Here is an 18,384-nt window from a genome sequence, read left to right as displayed (position 1 = left end):
GCCCAGCCCAGTCCGCTATTAAATTAATTAATTATAATATATTAAAAAAAATTGAAATCTAAATTTTATCTTTATTAATTTTATTGAAACTCACATTTATAATGATGTGTGATTAGATTTATTTAAGAAACCATTCAATTTATACACAAAATATTTCAATTTATAATTATGTCAGTATCTTTATTTAAGAAATATAATGTGTGATGGAATTTAATCATGGAACGTCTTAATTGTTTTTTAACATATAACCCAATAGTTGGGCTTGAGATTTATAATTACATTTTTTAAGCTTGACTTGGACAAACATAAAAGACCCAACGTTACCAACGAAGGTTGAGCTGAGTAGAAAGGGCTCTGGTCACTTAAGCAAGTGGTCTCGGATTCGAGCCTTTGTCGATGTAGAAAACCTTCTTTGAAGAGGTTTGTGCTTTAGCGCCTGACCGTACCTTAAAAGATTAGTCTTAGACAAAGCCTGAAAATACTTTGAGAAACTAAAAAAGAAACAAAGATCCGATGTTAAAGACCAAACTGACCTTTAACAAATACAAAATCCTTTATTATGACTTATTTTGACAACACGGCAAAATTTTAGGTTGCGTTTGGTTGTGTTTTGTAAATGTGATTTGAGAGTATGAATTGTATTTTGAATTTGTGTGTTGTAAAATTATGATTTGAGTGTAGAAAATTTGTTTGGTAAAGAGTTTTGAAAATAGTTTTGGAAAAGATGTTTGATTTGAGTGGGGAATTGTTGATGTGATATTTGATATGTGATACAAAAATTTACAACTCATAACTAAATATACAACTCAAAATTATTTTAAAGCACATTAAAAATTAAAAAAATTTCAGAAAATTTTTTTTCCAATTATATAAATCAATTGCAAAAAAAAAAAAAAAAAAAAAAAAAAAAAAAAAAATTTCCTGTACAGCAGAGGACATCCAGGTGGATGTCCCCATGGACGTCCGGGCGGTAGTCCCTAAGGACGTCCGCGTGGTCTTCCCCTGGCCAAAATTTGAACAAAAAATGCGGCTGTAATACAGAGCTCTCTGCAGAAGTTTGGAAAGTTGATTCCAAACACACAACCAAACATCATACTGAAATACACATGTGGAATTATATTTTGAATTCACAACCAAACAGAGCCTTAGTTTTTTCTTAAAGCTGCTGTCGCCTCTTTATTTTTTTATAAACTTTTTCAAAAAAAACACACAAAAAAATTTATCTTTTAATCTACTAGCCATAGCCTAGCAAGTGTCCACCCCCTACTAATAAGCTATAGCAGTATTGAACAGCAACAAACGTCCACAGTCGAGCACTGGTTGTCGTCTCTGTTTTTAACTCACCGGCGGTGCCAAAACCACGTCGGAAATCAAAGACAAAGATCAAGAAGACTACATTGCTTTCCAATATCGAACCCTAGAAAATCGAATCAGCGCTTTGCCCTTTTCTCTGATTCTTCACATCCTCTCCTTCCTATCCATGAAAGATGTTGTCAAAACCAGTGCACTGTCGAAGCAATGGCGGTACCTCTGGACCTCTGTCTTAACGCTTAATATCAACGGAGACTATGCCATGGAAGTCGAGACTCGTAAGTTCATCACTTTTGTCTATAAAGCCTTAATTCTCTGCAAATCCCCCAAAATCGAGAAATTCGTGCTTATTCTTAAATACAGCCCTTGTTTTGCTTTCGATTTGAATATCTTCATTAGTTTCGCGATCCAGAACAATGTGGAGGACCTCGAGTTGCGTTTGGATTTTCGATGTAGCGAAATTGAATGTTATAGATTGCCTCAGTATATCTATTGCAGTTCCTCTTTGAAAAAATTGAAATTGAACTGTTGCGATGTAATGCCGACTAGTGGTGTTATTAGTTGGAAATCGCTTAAGAGTTTATCAATGGAAGGTGTGGAATTGGGGGATGGTGTGATTTCACAGATACTATTAGGAAGTCCTTGTTTGGAATTCTTGAAATTGGATTATTTTCGTTTTCGCAGCGCTTTAGATATCGCTTCATCGAGTTTGAAAAAGCTTGTGTTCAAAACAAATATGTCATCAGGGGAATATGAAACTTTGTTGGAAATTTCAGCTCCCGATCTTCAATCATTGGAAATATTGGGTCACTTTCATCGAATAAAATTTCGGCTTAGGAATGTCTCGTCTCTCATTAATGCTAACCTCAACTTCTCAGTTTATTATGATGGATAGGAGATTGGTAATTACTATCAAAGTCAAAACCTATTAAGAGAACTTCTTGAAAGTCTTCAACACGTTAGAGAGGTTAAAATAGGGAGTTGTTGCCTCCAGGTACGCATTTCTTGTCACACCTTGTCATACGATATTTGCGGATGAAATTTTACCCTATTTGTGGTTGCTGTTATATTGATTTCCCCTCCTTATGAAGTGTAGTAGTAGATACTTGCTTCTTATTTTATCAATTAAGTAATTGAAACTTGAAGTCTAGGCTCATACAAGAGGTCTGTGTTTGTGTTTGCGCTTGTCTTTGTGTGGTTGATGTTTGAGTCTGTGTTACCAATACCCAGTGAATTACATATTGATACGCACGTTCCGAAATATGATACACTTTCATTCCAAAACGGTAAATTTAGTAATCCGAAGCAATTCCAAAAGTTATTTCCAATATATTTCCTTAAATATTACTTTAGGAGGAAAAAAATCAAGTATAATGAACTAAAATCTAAAGTGACCTAAGTTTTTACAAGATAAAAATATCAAAAATGAAAAAATATATATAGCACCTTAAATTGTTAAGTGCAATATATACAAGTATGCCTTTATCGTATCACATTTTAGAGCATGTGACATGCCACGTTCCCGTTCCACATACCGGAACGATCCACGTTCCAAGTAACATAGGTTTGCGTACGTTCATATTGACATTCATACAATATGTATGCATGGTTATCAAAATCCCGATCCAAATCTTATAATCCTACGATCTTATGATCCACTTGAGTACAATCGATCTGGATCATGTCAAAAATTTCTTATAGGTAGTACCTTTCGATCCTGGTAATGGGATCTTATAGGATCATGAAATCCCAATCCGAATCCGATCCAATTTACAAACTTTGTTTTGTATTGTATGACATATTTTATTGTAAGTTTTATGTTTGTTGTCTAAATACCAATTTATGTGGTCAAAGTAAATAATAAAAATTAAGTAGTATTGAATCAAATAGACTAAGAAAAACAAACTAGGAAACATACATTCAAATATTGCGGTAATTTAAGAAAATTAACTAGTCGGAAAAACAAACTTAACTTTAGCGGAGTCCAAGGAAGGTAAGATGATTGCAACTTTATCTCAATTTTTGGAGAGATTATTTTTGTGACTTGAATCTGCTCTACTAGGGATGCTAACTACATACATTATCATTCGGTTAAGCTGCTTTTTTGAGTTCTTAATTTATTTTCATATCCAACTTTGTTAAATATTTTTTCTTCACTTTTCATGCATTATTGTAGATTGTAAAGTATTTTTTTATAAAATTCTTCTTCTTCACCTTCGTTTTTTATGAAATACAAAATTTTTACTATCAAGTTTTCGATTGTATAATATTATGTGTACGTTTTACATGAAATATTATATTTTTCACAATATCTTCACTTTTTTTTAATAGAATATAAGCTCATTTTGTGTATACTTTTTAAGAAATATTTATTTAAATTAAATTATTATGTAATTTGTCTTTTTCGGTAGGATTTTACGTTCCTCGATCCGATTCTACGATCCGATCCCATAAACACTTCCAACGATCCAACATAGTATCTTGATTTTAACAACCTTGATCATATGCACTTTTGTAATTGTGTATATGAATTTTCTCATTCTTTTTCATAGACGAAGTAATTCACAAAAGGCATACGAAGCATCACGTCACAATTTGTTAAGAGAATTTATGGTGTATCAAATATTGATGATGATTATCTATATCAAAATATTATGAAAATCCTTAAAATCCTTCAACCTAAGAGGCACAGATACGACAAAATACAAACGTGCCGACATGATAATTTTCAAAAAATCAGGACACGACTACAGATAGATATTTATTTTATACATAGACATAGAAATACCTTTAAAAAATATATAGACATGAAAATAATTACGATTTGTATATTTTTTATGCTTTGAATATACTTATAACACATGAAAATAGCTTAAATTCAATATGTTGTTTTTCTTATTCTCAGTTTTTCTGAGACGGGTTCTATAAATAAGCACCAAAACTAGTTTTAATTATTTTCAGAAATACCCCTTTTTTTTAGATGTTTTGCAGAAAATGAAAATAGATAACTGTGATATGAAATAGATAGTAATATTTAGTATAATATATTCTCTAATAAGTTCTACTTTCTAATCCAAAGCCCCTCTCCCCAACCCCCAAGAAGAAAAATAATATTCTCACTATAGAATTTCATGTATCCTAGCTGCAGTCCATCTAGGTTATACTGTGCCATGTTAATATTCTCACTATAGAATTTCATGTACCCTAAGAATTTCATTTAATATTCAATTGATCATTAAATAGCTAATGTTAATGGCCAATTTTTTGAGGTTGAGATTTATGAAGTTAAGAAAAACAAATGCTTGTGACGTGATGAGAGATGACCTTATCTATGTTTAGTGCTCCTTTTCTTGCTTCTGTGCCACATTATTGTAACTTCATGGATCTTCAATACAAGTAGTGTTTTCTTGGGTCTATCTCTTGAACATGAGGGGGCAAGCCAATTTCTCCTTTCTTTTTGCGAGCGATCCTACGGATGGGAGTAGCTCCTCTCAAGGCTACATCTTCTCCATACCTCTCAAGACTCTACTTTATGGGCCCCACGGAATCCACGTCAATGATCTGAACCATTAATCTCATAGGCATCAAATAGAAGAATATATATGTGAAAAATTAGCTTGACTATACATCAATAAGCATACTAACTTGTCGTGTTTTGTTTTATAAAATAGACGCTTTAGTTTAAAATCATATTTACCATTCATTTCATTTCATAAAATATGATTAGTTAGTGCGTCTATCAATATCCGATCAAATTAATTTTTTTGCGTATATATTCTTCTTTTCGAAGCTTACGAGATGAACGGTTCAGATCATCATCATACGCCCGTGTGGCTCACAAAGTGGAGTCTTATGGAGAGGATAAAGTATTGAGGGGAGCTGCTCCCCCTATGGATCTGTATATGTGAAAATTCTTCCACTTTACGTAGGATTTACCAAATCAACCCAAGTCTTTTGTCCTAATCAAGTAAGGTTGGCTACATGAATCCTTTTTCGCCATGTATCAAAGGCTATATGTTCTTTTAAATAAAATAAATCATTATAGGCAGACTTTCTTGATCCTAAATTCATGGTCCAAGACTCGAATTTTTTTTCTTTTGTTGATTATTTTATTTCTATATGTTGAAAAGAAAATCTGTCTTTTATTTTGTATCCATTTCAGCCGACTTTTCAAATAGGAGTCTGCTTACAAAATATGGCTTGAAAGCAGCCATGAAGTGTTATTTTTAATTTTCAAATTGGCTTTACCTCTTTGTACTCTTTTGCTTTTTTGTGCAAGGTTCTGCCAATATTGGAGGTCAAAGGTGTGCCGTTTCAGTTGACAAGCTGCAAAAGCTTGGCACTGAACACTTGCGTCAATAGATGGGACAGCCCAGCCATAGCAAGCCTTCTACGAAGTTCACCAAATTTAGAGACATTAGTCATAAACATGACCCCCCCTTGTGGCCAGGCCGTGAGTTTTCCAGAATCTGCTTCCCATTTCTTTCCTTAAGGCCAAGTTTGGCATCCTCCAAAAAATTCAAAAAGTCAAAAAGTCACTATCCTATTTAAGTCACATCATCTTATTTAAGTCACATCACCTCTCTAACACATCACTTCAAACCCAACCCAACCCAAATCCAACCCATATTTTATAAAAAGTCAAAAAGTACACTTATTTAGTCTTCCCAAACTTGACCTAAATTCATTATGCATCCAGTCATTATAATGTGTGTTGAGAACGAACAATGAAAATGATTTCTATCAATTGTTTGCCATAAATTTAAATAACTGTTCTCGCCTCTGTAGCGGAAAAGTTGAAAAGGACACTATGGAGATTGGAAATGAAATTCTCCTACGAGCTTGGGCTAAAGTTTTTTCTTTCAATTTTTTTTTTTCTTCTCAAGGAATTTTTTTTTTTCTTCAAATGTTTGGACAGTTTAAGATCCTCAAGCCGTTAATATTGGGTTTTTTGGAGTTAAGATGAGTTGGGTTGGAGATATTTGGAGTATTCACTTGAGAATCATTTTTCATTATTATTAGTCTATAAATGAAATTAATTGTCCTAATTAATTCTTCAAATGTAGTTTATGTGCGCAAAAGTTGTTTCCTTATACTGTCTTGATGGAGAGGACTACTGGACTTCACCAAAGAGGATTTTAAAGTGCTTGTTGCCGCATCTAAAGACCGTGAAGATTGTTGGCTTTGCAGGAGATCAGAGCGGATTCCGACTTCCATTTATACAACTTTTGCTTAAGAATGCAACAACGCTAAAGAGGATGGACATCAGTATAGGAAAATGGTTTTCATATTTCAGAAAGTGTTGTTGAATTGGCTACAGATTCTGGAGGTCACCCCATGTGAAAGGGGTGATCCTCATGTCAACAATGGAAGGCCACCAACCTCATGTCAACAATGGAAGGCCACCAACCATGTCAAAAGTCAAAGAATGAGGGCTCTCCCACCTACTCCTTTGTGTATAAATAGAGACGGGAGGGAGAGGATATAGACATCAGATGTGGAGCTGAGAGGTGTGAGTTGAGAGCAAAGAGAGAGAGAATTACAGAGAGTGTTGTAATTCACCATTTTGTTCAATATAGTGAATCCGCTGCCCGTGGACGTAGGCGACTTGCCGAACCACGTTAAAACTTGTGTGTTATTGCTTGTTTGAGTTCCCTGGTGTGCCCCCGATCCTCAACAATTGGTATCAGAGCCCGGGTGGAGAAAAATCGAGTTTTTTCCGAAAGTGTCCAGATTTCGAAGTGGTCGAAATCCACTTCTGAGCATACCAGGAGGAAGGTCAGGAGGAGAGGAGTCCAGAACAGCAAAAACAGAGCCCAGAAGCCTCTCCACGCGCCCTCACGCGCTCCTAGAAGTTGGCGCGTGAGCCACAGTCTCGACACGCGCCCCCACGCGCCGTTAAGGCACCCGGCGCGTGGTCCCACTCTCATCCACGCGCCCCACGCGCTGACGGAGGAAGAAGACGAGTGGGGGAAGGCGCGTGTAATACACGCGCGTACCACGTCAGCCGACACGTCAGCCACGTGTCAGACACGTGTCAGCCCAGTCAGCCTGAGCCGCTGACCAAGCCGGGTTGACCAGCTGTCAAGCCGTTGACCGCGCCGCCGATCCTCCGTTGACCGCGCCGCCTGCGCCGTTGACCGAGCCGTTGACCAGCCGTTGACGGGAGAAATTATCCGGTGCATCTCAGCGCACCAGATTCCGCAGATCTGACCCGTCCAAAGTATTTTTGCCAGATCGGAGCCATTCGGAGTCCGTTTTTGACGATCCAATAGTGCTTCCCAACTATTTGGAGTATTCCGGACACATCTGTACGGTCAGTTTTTTGAATTGAAGTTTCTAAAAAATGGCAGAATCTAGAGCATCCGAGTCCGTAAGTAATCCAGCCAGTACAAGCACTTCTAGGCATTGGACCCCGGTGTCCCATGCCAAGTTCGAGGTAGAGAAGTTCGATGGAAGCAGCAACTTCGGCATGTGGAGATGCGAAGTTAAGGATATGCTTGTCCAAATGAACCTGCACTTCACTCTGGGAGACAAACCAGATGACATGGACGAGATAGAATGGGAGAGGGTGAATCTCCTGGCCTGTAGTTCCATCCGACTTTGCCTTGCAAAAGAGGAGAAGTATGCCTTTACAGAATATGATATTGCGAAGAAGCTTTGGAAGGCGCTGGAAGATAAGTTCATGACAAAGAGCATTGAGAACCGGCTCTACTTGAGGAAGAGGTTGTTTCGTTTCGACTACGTTAAAGGTATTTCGATGAACGAACACCTAAATAACTTCAACAAAATTATTACGGATTTGAAGAATTTGGATGATCATGTTGGTGATGAAGATAAAGCACTGTTATTGTTAAATTCCTTGCCTGACTCGTATGATCATCTCACTACTACTTTACTGTACGGTAAAGAGAAGATCAAGTATATTGATGTTGCAAACGCCTTGGTGAACAATGAGTTCAGAAGGAAAGATAAGTCTGCAAACAGGGACTTAACATCCGAGGCATTAACAGTCAGAGGCAGAACAAATAACAGAAGAAATACAGGGCGAGGAAAGTCTCGCTCAAAATCCAGGGGGAAACCTTCAGACAAAAGACGTCTTGCAAAAGACGAGTGTGCAGCTTGTCGCCAGAAGGGGCATTGGGCAAAAGATTGTCCAAATAAAGACAAGACAGAAGAGAAGGTGAATATTGCACGAGATGGAGATAATGATGAAGGAGGAGCCTTCACAGTTTCATCATATGGCCAGTCGGATGAATGGATAATAGATTCCGGATGTTCATTCCATATGTGTCCTAACAAGCAGTGGTTCTCGAGCTTACGAGAGTTCGATGGAGGAGTTGTGCTGATGGGCAACGACCAAGCTTGCCAGACAAAGGGGATTGGAACAATTAAACTGAAGAGCCATGATGGAACAATTAGAATTCTTGAAGATGTACGGTATGTACCAGATCTAACCAAGAATCTCATCTCAGTGGGAGTTTTAGACTCCAAAGGTTACAGAATAACCATGGAAGGTGGAGTCCTTAAAGTTGTTCGAGGAGCATTGGTTGTAATGAAGGGTACTCGACAGGGAAATTTATATTTCCTAGATGGCTCTACAGTCACAGGGAGAGTGGCTGTCTCCACCAGTTCCAGCTCAGAAGATGATGCATCAGACACTTCCAAACTTTGGCACATGCGCCTAGGGCATGTCGGTGAGAAGGCTTTACAAGGATTGGTAAAGCAAGGCCTGTTGAAAGGCGCCAAGACGGGGAAGCTTGAGTTCTGCGAGCATTGTGTATTGGGCAAGCAAACAAGAATCAAGTTTGGTACTGCAATTCACCGTACCAAAGGGATTCTAGACTACGTCCACACTGATGTATGGGGTCCTTCCAAGACTGCTTCGTTGGGAGGTAAACACTACTTTGTGTCGTTCATTGATGATTTCTCTAGAAGAGTTTGGATTTATACAATGAAACACAAAGATGAAGTCTTAGACATCTTTCTTACGTGGAAGAAGATGATTGAGACCCAGACAGGCAGACGGATCAAGAAGCTCAGATCTGACAATGGTGGAGAATATACATCAGATCCCTTCTTTGAGGTTTGCCAGAATGCAGGGATAGTGAGACATTTCACAGTTCCTGGAACACCGCAGCAGAATGGAGTTGCAGAACGCATGAACCGCACTTTGGTGGAGAAAGTCCGGTGTATGCTGACACAGTCTGGATTGAGCAAGGCATTTTGGGGCGAGGCATTGAACTATGCTCGTCATCTTGTCAACAGACTACCTACTGCAGCATTAGATGGGAAGACTCCCATGGAGGTATGGTCAGGAGTCCCAGTTACTGATTATGATCAGTTACGTATCTTTGGATGTCCAGCATATTTTCATGTTACAGAATCTAAGTTGGATCCAAGAGCCAAGAAAGCCATCTTATTGGGCTTCGGTGACGGTGTCAAGGGATACAGACTGTGGTGCCCTGAATCAAAGAAAGTTCTCATCAGAAGAGACGTTACCTTTAATGAGTCTGTAATGCTGAAGCAATCAGATCCTCAACAGAATGAGGAAGCATTGAAGAAGTCAGTGCAGGTGGAGTTTGAGACTCCAACAAAGACTAGTCAGCCAATCAACCATCCTGAAGAAGTCTCAGAGGATAGCTCTGAAGAGAGTTCAGATGAAAATGAAGATCCAGAGGCTCCGCATCAATCAGAACCCATTGCAATCAGGAAAGGGAAAAGGGTGACTAAGAAACCCAGTTGGATGACCGATATGGTAGCCTATGCACTTCCAATCATTGAAGACAATATTCCTTGCACTTTCAAAGAAGCCGTGCATAATGTAGAAAGTGTCAAATGGAAGGAGGCTATGGATGAAGAGATCGGGTCACTTCACAAGAACCAGACTTGGGAGTTGGTGCAACTTCCAAAAGGCAAGAAAGCAATTGGGTGTAAGTGGGTTTACACCAAGAAGGAAGGCATTCCAGGCAGAGACAACATCAGATTCAAAGCTAGATTGGTAGCTAAAGGCTATGCTCAGAAGGAAGGAATAGACTACAATGAGGTATTCTCACCTGTTGTGAAGCACACGTCTATTCGCATCTTGTTAGCTTTGGTTGCACAGTTTGATCTCGAGCTCGCCCAACTCGACGTCAAAACTGCCTTCTTACATGGAGATCTTGAAGAGGAGATATACATGTCCCAGCCAGATGGTTTCAAAATTGCTGGAAAAGAGAATTGGGCCTGTAAGCTGAACAAATCGTTGTACGGATTGAAGCAATCCCCGAGACAGTGGTACAAGCGATTTGATCGGTTCATGATAGAGACAGAATACACAAGAAGTCAATTTGATCATTGTGTATATTTCCGTAAGCTTCCCGACGGTTCCTTCATCTATTTGCTCTTATATGTAGATGATATGCTGATTGCATCTACGAGCAAGGTGGAGATTGACAAACTCAAGGCACAGTTAGCAAGGGAGTTTGAAATGAAGGATTTGGGAGAAGCAAAGAAAGTTCTTGGCATGGAGATCAAGAGAGACAGGAAGAAGGGCACGGTTTGTCTGACACAAACCCAGTATCTGAAAAAGGTGTTAGACAGATTTGGCATCAATGGGAAAACCAAAGCTGTAAGTACACCATTGGCCCCTCATTTCAAGCTTAGTGCTTCGTTGTCTCCACGCACAGAAGAAGAACGGAAGCATATGGCACAGGTTCCATATGCAAATGCAGTTGGTGCATTAATGTATGCTATGGTTTGTACACGGCCTGACATCTCGCATGCTGTGAGTATGGTAAGCAGGTATATGCATGATCCAGGAAAAGATCACTGGCAGGCAGTGAAATGGATCCTAAGGTACATACATGGCACGGTCAATCTGGGATTGAAGTTCGAGAGAGATAACCGACTCGGGCAGAATTTGGAAGGATATGTGGACTCAGATTATGCTGGTGACTTAGACAAACGCCGGTCAACAACAGGGTATTTATTTACGCTTGCTAAAGGGCCGGTAAGTTGGAGGTCAACGCTTCAGTCAACGGTGGCTTTGTCTACTACAGAGGCAGAGTACATGGCAGTAACGGAAGCCTTTAAAGAAGCTATTTGGCTACATGGGTTGATTGAAGACTTGGGAATTGTTCAGCAGCACGTTGAGGTGTTTTGCGACAGTCAGAGTGCCATTTGTTTGGCAAAGAACCAGGTTCATCATGCCCGCACCAAGCACATTGATGTCCGTTTCCATTTCATCCGAGAAATTGTGAATGAAGGGGATATTCTGCTTCAAAAGATTGGTACTGCAGATAATCCGGCCGATATGCTCACAAAGGTAGTTTCTGGGATCAAGTTCCAACATTGTTTGGACTTGGTCAACATCTCTCGGAACTGAGCACCTTCGGGTGCATGGCAGTGTTGATCGATCACTATGTTGGATAAGAGAATCCTCGCCAAGGTGGAGATTTGTTGAATTGGCTACAGATTCTGGAGGTCACCCCATGTGAAAGGGGTGATCCTCATGTCAACAATGGAAGGCCACCAACCTCATGTCAACAATGGAAGGCCACCAACCATGTCAAAAGTCAAAGAATGAGGGCTCTCCCACCTACTCCTTTGTGTATAAATAGAGACGGGAGGGAGAGGATATAGACATCAGATGTGGAGCTGAGAGGTGTGAGTTGAGAGCAAAGAGAGAGAGAATTACAGAGAGTGTTGTAATTCACCATTTTGTTCAATATAGTGAATCCGCTGCCCGTGGACGTAGGCGACTTGCCGAACCACGTTAAAACTTGTGTGTTATTGCTTGTTTGAGTTCCCTAGTGTGCCCCCGATCCTCAACAAGTGTGATATCACACAGTTTCCTAGAGAGATGCAAAAATTGCTAAGTTTTCCAAGATCCTCTCCGGATGCAGTAATTATGTTTTCGTAGTGACACCCATCAGTTATATATTTTTCATTTATGTAAATGTGTAGATACGTACTTTTGATGCTGCTGCGATGCAGATGACTATGCACTTATTTCATTTTCTCCTAGTAGAGTTGTTTGTTCCTTGCTTCTCACCATTGCACAAACACTCTGCATTTTTAGCCATGGAATTCATTTACAGGACTACATCATTGGAGTATACGTTGCTCCTCAACTGGTGTGTGGTGTCTTCATGTAACCATGCATTCATGAGATCATTCTCAATGAGAAGGTATTCAGTGCTTCGGGGCTTGCCTCTGTAGTCACACATGGACGCAGATGTGTTGATCCTAGGGTTGTTGGAAAAATGCTCCAAAAGCATACAATAAATTTCCTCTCTCAATCACTGATGCTGTAACATATTCAATGTATATGGAGTATCGACAAGGTAATTTGTCGATGCGATGAGGAATTTCTGTAATATTTGCCGACATATTTTCTATGGATTACTCAGCTGGGAATCAAAAAAAGAGATAAGAAGAAGATTGCATGATCCCTACTTCACATAAACAAGAACTAATCAAATCTAAATTCCAAATTGACCAAGTCTAGACCATTTACAAAACCAAATATGCACTCAAAAGCAAGCATTGATGTCATAAGAAAAGCAGAAAGTTCAATCCGTCTTTATGGACACACTATTTCATAAAGCTGTTGCATGATCTGACTTTCTGGTTTTTATCAACAAATTCTTCTGGATGATCTCATTGGTCCGTTTTTAAGTCCTTTGTATATAGATTATCTATGAAAATAGTCAAATGGGTTTGATAATTGTCACTACTTAATTTTATTAATTTTGTATTATAGTGTTCATAAAATCATGTCTTCTATTTTTTATAAATAAATATTAAGAAATGATGTACATAATTTTTATACAAAATTTAAGACGAAAATAATGTGGCAATGCTATTGTTGCAATTAAAAAACATAAAGATGGGCATTTAACTTCAAACCAAACTGATATAAACGAGACAAGTCATCATTCATGGAGTATTCGAATACGATGTTCTAATTGCGTAACATTAACCTAAATGGGAATGATTCTATACGTACTAACTTCTTATTAAAAACCTTACTAAAATTATAAATGGTCAAATATGATTGATTGTAAAAAAAAAAAAAAAAAAAAAAATTAAGCTTCTAATGATATTTGGACATGGATATTTTTGGTAAGATTGTCAGTAAGATTTTAAATATTATTCAAACAAATCTTATTGTGAGTCCTTCAAATCAGACTAGACGATCCCATCCACATGCTAATCAAATGATGAAAAATCTTTATAATGCATTTCATGATTTCTAATATTATTCTATTAATAGATTAGAGACGATCTAAATTTGAATCAAGTATAACAGGATCTAGTGTAAACAACCAAATCAAATAGTAAAAAAACACTAATTTCATAAAGTTGTTGCGTGCTACAAATCACATCCCATTACTATTACCACTATAGTCATTGAGCAATGCAAATTATGCAATCTACTACTGTTATCACTATTACAATGTGTTTTCGCTCCCAAAATTAGAATCCCAGATTCGTTCTTACTAAGAAAATGCTCCCAAAATTAGAATTCAAACTCGTCCCTACTAAGAAAACAAAAATGTTGGGTAGCTTAAGAGCTCTAATTACGTGGCACTAATCCATTTGTAATTATTAGTGCTTTACATCTTTTTTTTACTTGCCAACTCACTAGAGCTCTATTTAGATCTCTTGAATTAGAGTTATGTATAATTGCCGCTAAGAAAATACCACCACAGCGCGGGGAGAGGCTCTTGGAAAGCTCAATAATTTTTGGGTTACTCGAACAAATTCTTGTGATAAAGAACATGTCAAACATCGGTTGTGACCTGAATTTGCAGTTTTGATCACCATCTTCTCTAGCACTTTCGCATTCTCCAGCAGAAATTGCACAAGAGAAAGTGCAAATCCTTCACGAACATCCCAGAACCCAACAATCTTAATAGTCTTTACTTGCATCGTCCAGCACTCGACAATCCTCTTTTGTGATTTCCAGTAGCTCTCTCCATCAAAGTCGTAAGACTTGAGAAAGTTGGCAGAAAATAGAAACTACATGTAAAACTTTGGTTAGGATGTAATTTATTCATAATCATTTTACTCTAGTGTAAATTGTCTAACTATAATGAACCTCCTAAAACTAAAGCAACCTTAAGAATTTAGAGAGAAAAAAATTTCCAAACTCTATAATGGAATAATCTTCCACTCAAAATCCTATTTTAGGATTTACTTATAAATTAAGTAGTAGTTGAGAAGAAAATTAATCTCAGTTACTCACAAGCGAATTTCATTCTAAACACACCTCAATGAGAGAAAAAAAAAAAAAAAAAGAGAAATAAAAACAGTTTGGAGCAATTGAAAAGGACTTGCACCAAAAAAATTTCCACGAAAATGAACTTTGTAGCATGCTTTCTATTCCGGGGATGTCCCATGAGAAATAAAACTTACCATTTCATGGTAAACAGAACTCATATTGACGACTAATATCTCTAGATTTGGTGAACTTTGTAGCATGCTTTCTATTCCGGGGATGTTCCATTTGTTGACATAGGTATATAGTGTTAGATGTTTGCAGCTTGACATCGGAGAAGGCAAACCTTTAACTTCTGCAATTGATAGAACCTTAAAAACAAAAGAATCAAATTGGTTAAAATCCAATTTGAAAAAAACAATGCTACTATCAATTTCTTTTTGTGTAAAAATAAATAAATAAAATTTTGCAAACTGCTTTCTACAAGTGAAATCTGCAAAAATATTTTGCAAAATAAAGATGAAACGAGCAACAATTTTCCAAATTTGCTTCAACTCTAAAATCTTGATTTTGATACTGCATATTCCTTGGCAAAGGGAAGGAAAGGAATCTGCATAATTAAAACTAGCTTTGAAATAAGCTGACAACTTGTAAAACCATGCAATCAACTCAAGCTCAACATGTTAAAAACTTGTTCGAGATTAGTTTGTTAGATAAATGAGCCAAGTTTAAACTTGTTTCGATTCTCATTAATTTCTAAGCTCAGCAACCAACTGGGTTATAGCTCAGTTGGCCACTATTGTACACTTAACTCTAGAAGGTTTGGAGGTCAATCCTTGCATTAGCAAGGATTGATAATTTCTTCCTCATTACAAGGGTCTTTGTTGTATTGTTGATTTCGTTTCTAAAATGGTAAATCATGAAAATGTACCTTGGATTTTACCAAAAAGTAAGTATATGATGTAAATTTAATCTCCCTGGATGTAACTGTCTTTATACCATAAATAATCTCATATCAATTGACCCCTCAAAAAGAAAAAGAGAGAATTCCTAACCTTAGCTCAAACCCAATTTGATACGCTCATATGTACTGTAAAAAATAAACAAGAGCTAGGCACGATTAAAACTCGTTTCAGATCGGCTTAAAAAATAGATAAGACAAATTTATTAACAATGTTACATCTCTCTAATTTATCACTCCTAAATCATCCCTAATAATGTACATTGAGATTAGATCCCGCATGATAGAATGTTTGACAAATCAAAATTTGACACTTGTCAGACATATCATTAAGGGCAGTTTTTAGGAGTAATAAATTAGATGTTTCAAGGATTTTTTTCTAAATTTAAATATATTTTCAAAGCTACCATAAATTGAATGATTTACATCTGTACTCTATTGAACATGGCTTGCACCAAAATGTATGCCAAGGTTGTCTATTCGAGTGAATTTTGGCAAAGATTTTTTAAAATATATATATATATATATATTCATTATAGTGTGCGAGACATCTCAACTGTTGATTTATATGAATACCAGTTGAAAGCCACACCAATCAACCACTGAGATGTGTCAATAACTTGTCAAAGAAATAGGTACATAATATTTTGTGCATTCATTAAACAACTTAATTGGAAAAAAGGGCAAACCTGAATACACCAAGTCCCCAATTGAAGCGCCTTAACATGTTGAACTCCCTCAAGAAGTTCTTTCAATTGGTTCCACTGCTTTAAATTATCATCTTCACTGTCTCTACCACAAGTTTCATCAAATGTCAAACTCAGATTGGCTTCAACAAGAGATGAAACATTCACTAGTCGACACTTTCTTCGGTGAAAGGTCCCCAAAAGCTCCAATGACTGAAGATTAGGAGCTGAAATTTCCAGGACAGACTCATCATTTCTTCCAACCACAGAGTGTTGTATGACAACCTTCTTCACGCTCACTGAATCAATATTCAAGTGATTGATACCGGTAAATGAATTCAATTCCAAAAATTCCAAAACCGGACAACCTGACAATACTTTTGCAATCAATTCATCGCACAATTTCACATACTCGAGCGAAAGACACTTAAGAGAAGTCCAACTTACATGACCATTTGGCGCGACGACACAATTCAAAACACTCAAATTGGTTAATGAAGAGTTGGTGAATAGATGCTGAGGCAATCTGTAACCATCCGTTTCAACTCTGGAAAATCCTAACCGTAGATAAAGATGTTTGACATTGTTGTGTGCTGCAAAGCGAATCCAGAGGTTGATGTCAGAGGCAAAACAGTCTTTGTACCTGAAATCGAGTACGAGTTTCTTGATGTTGGAGCACTTGCAGAGAAGTAGGGTGTGGTTGATGAAGGTGACGAAGTTTTGGATTTTGTTTTCTTCAAAATCAAAGTTCTCGAAAACTAGTGTTGATAGGGAAGTACACAGATATTCCCATCTCTTGGATAATGCTTTAGTCCTTACAACTTCTTTCACAGGCACGAAAGATAGGATGTGGAGGAGCACTTTATCGGGCAAGGTGCTGATTCGGTCCAGACTCTGATTCCTTGGCCGTTTGGGTGGTGTCAGAGGTGGTGGTAGTTCTTCGGCCGCCGCCTCCTCCACCACCTCTTCTTCTTCTTCTTTTCCTCCTCCTCCTCCTCCGCCCTCACCCTCACCCTCTGCCTCTGCCTCCTCCTCCTCTTCCTCTTCCTCTTCTTCTCCCTCTTCTTCTTCCCCCTCACCCACTGCCTCCTCCTCCTCCTCCTCTTCTTCCTCTTCTTCACCTTCGTCTCCTTCTGTCCCTTCTAAATCATTGCTTTTTTCTTGTTCTACTTCTTCTTCTTCTTCAAAATCATTGCTTCTCACTTGTTCTTCATCTTTGATGTGACCGAAACAAAAAATGTCATGGTCTGAATCATCGGGTTCTTCGTCCTTCATGGCTTCTTCACTGTATTCGTCGTCGGAGAACAACTGAGATGATGAAAAAGAAGATGATAGAAAAGACATCTTGAGAAACTATAAAGTCACAGTCTCTTTGGTTTGAAGGTTCAATATTTAAAGGAAGGAAAACATGAATGAAGAAGATGAAAAATGCTGGAGATGTGAAAAGTTTTACCAAAATTTTTATTAAATATTTTGCATGGGGGCATGAAACTCAAATGAATAATGTTAGGAATTTCAAATGAGAAATGTTAGAGATCATGAAAATTTTGTCATGAAAAGGATCATGAAAAATTTGTGATCCTTAGATTACCTTGATTAGTGTGTGGTACTTTATTGTAAGTGTAATTCAAAGGTCACAAATCTTTCATGACTATTTTCATGAAAGACTTTTCATGATACCTAGCATTGTTGATTTCAAATATTGTATCAAATATTCTATCAAACCTTTCACATGGTGTGGGACCTATACACATATGGATTTGTGTGAGTCTCATTCTATGTGAGAGGTTTAGTAGAATATTTGATACAATATTTTGGATACATAGTATTTCTCAACTCAAATAGTGTGACATTTAGTAAAAAATTTGATAATTTTTTTGAGGTTTCTAGTATTGAAGATTAAAAGGTGTGGCCTCTCGGATCTCAGGTTGTCATCTAATTGGTCGGTACATATTTCCTCGTCTCCATTTTTTTTTTCTCCACCAGATTTGCTCTACTTAAACCTGATGAAGATTTTGCTAATTTTTGCTTTTATGCTGGATGTTATGTTTATTGAAAAATGCTAGGAATCCATCTTTACTGAGTCCGAATTTATCTCGAATGTGTTTGTATGGTAAGAATTGATTAATAAAGTGTGCGATCCATGTATAAAATGAATTTATGAGTAATGCTAGAGACCCCAAATATTCTACCAAAAATTTTACCAAATGTCTGACAGG

At 37.5% G+C, this 18,384-nt stretch overlaps 2 protein-coding genes across 2 annotated transcripts; one reads left to right on the top strand and one right to left on the bottom strand.

Annotated features, from left to right (window-relative positions):
- Positions 1-1,480: 1,480 nt before the first annotated feature.
- Positions 1,481-2,206, top strand: LOC114318270 (putative F-box/LRR-repeat protein At5g02930). Its single transcript, XM_082889499.1, has one exon. It carries the CDS (start codon positions 1,481-1,483, stop codon positions 2,204-2,206), a length of 726 nt encoding a protein of 241 aa, XP_082745625.1.
- An 11,783-nt stretch (positions 2,207-13,989) lies between these two features.
- LOC145799865 (putative F-box protein At1g49610) lies at positions 13,990-17,509 on the bottom strand. The gene is made up of 4 exons (XM_082889498.1): positions 17,245-17,509; positions 16,169-16,923; positions 14,716-14,889; positions 13,990-14,319 (listed from the first exon to the last, which is right to left on the bottom strand). The coding sequence occupies exons 1-4, from the start codon at positions 17,507-17,509 to the stop codon at positions 13,990-13,992; spliced, it is 1,524 nt and encodes a 507-aa protein (XP_082745624.1).
- Between the last annotated feature and the right edge of the window lie 875 nt (positions 17,510-18,384).

The sequence above is a fragment of the Camellia sinensis genome, chromosome 9, assembly GCF_055761805.1.
Source record: "Camellia sinensis isolate YWXY chromosome 9, ASM5576180v1, whole genome shotgun sequence".
NCBI classification, from domain to species: domain Eukaryota; kingdom Viridiplantae; phylum Streptophyta; class Magnoliopsida; order Ericales; family Theaceae; genus Camellia; species Camellia sinensis.
Note: the sequence above shows the minus strand (reverse complement) of the source record. Positions and strands in the feature narration are given on the sequence as shown.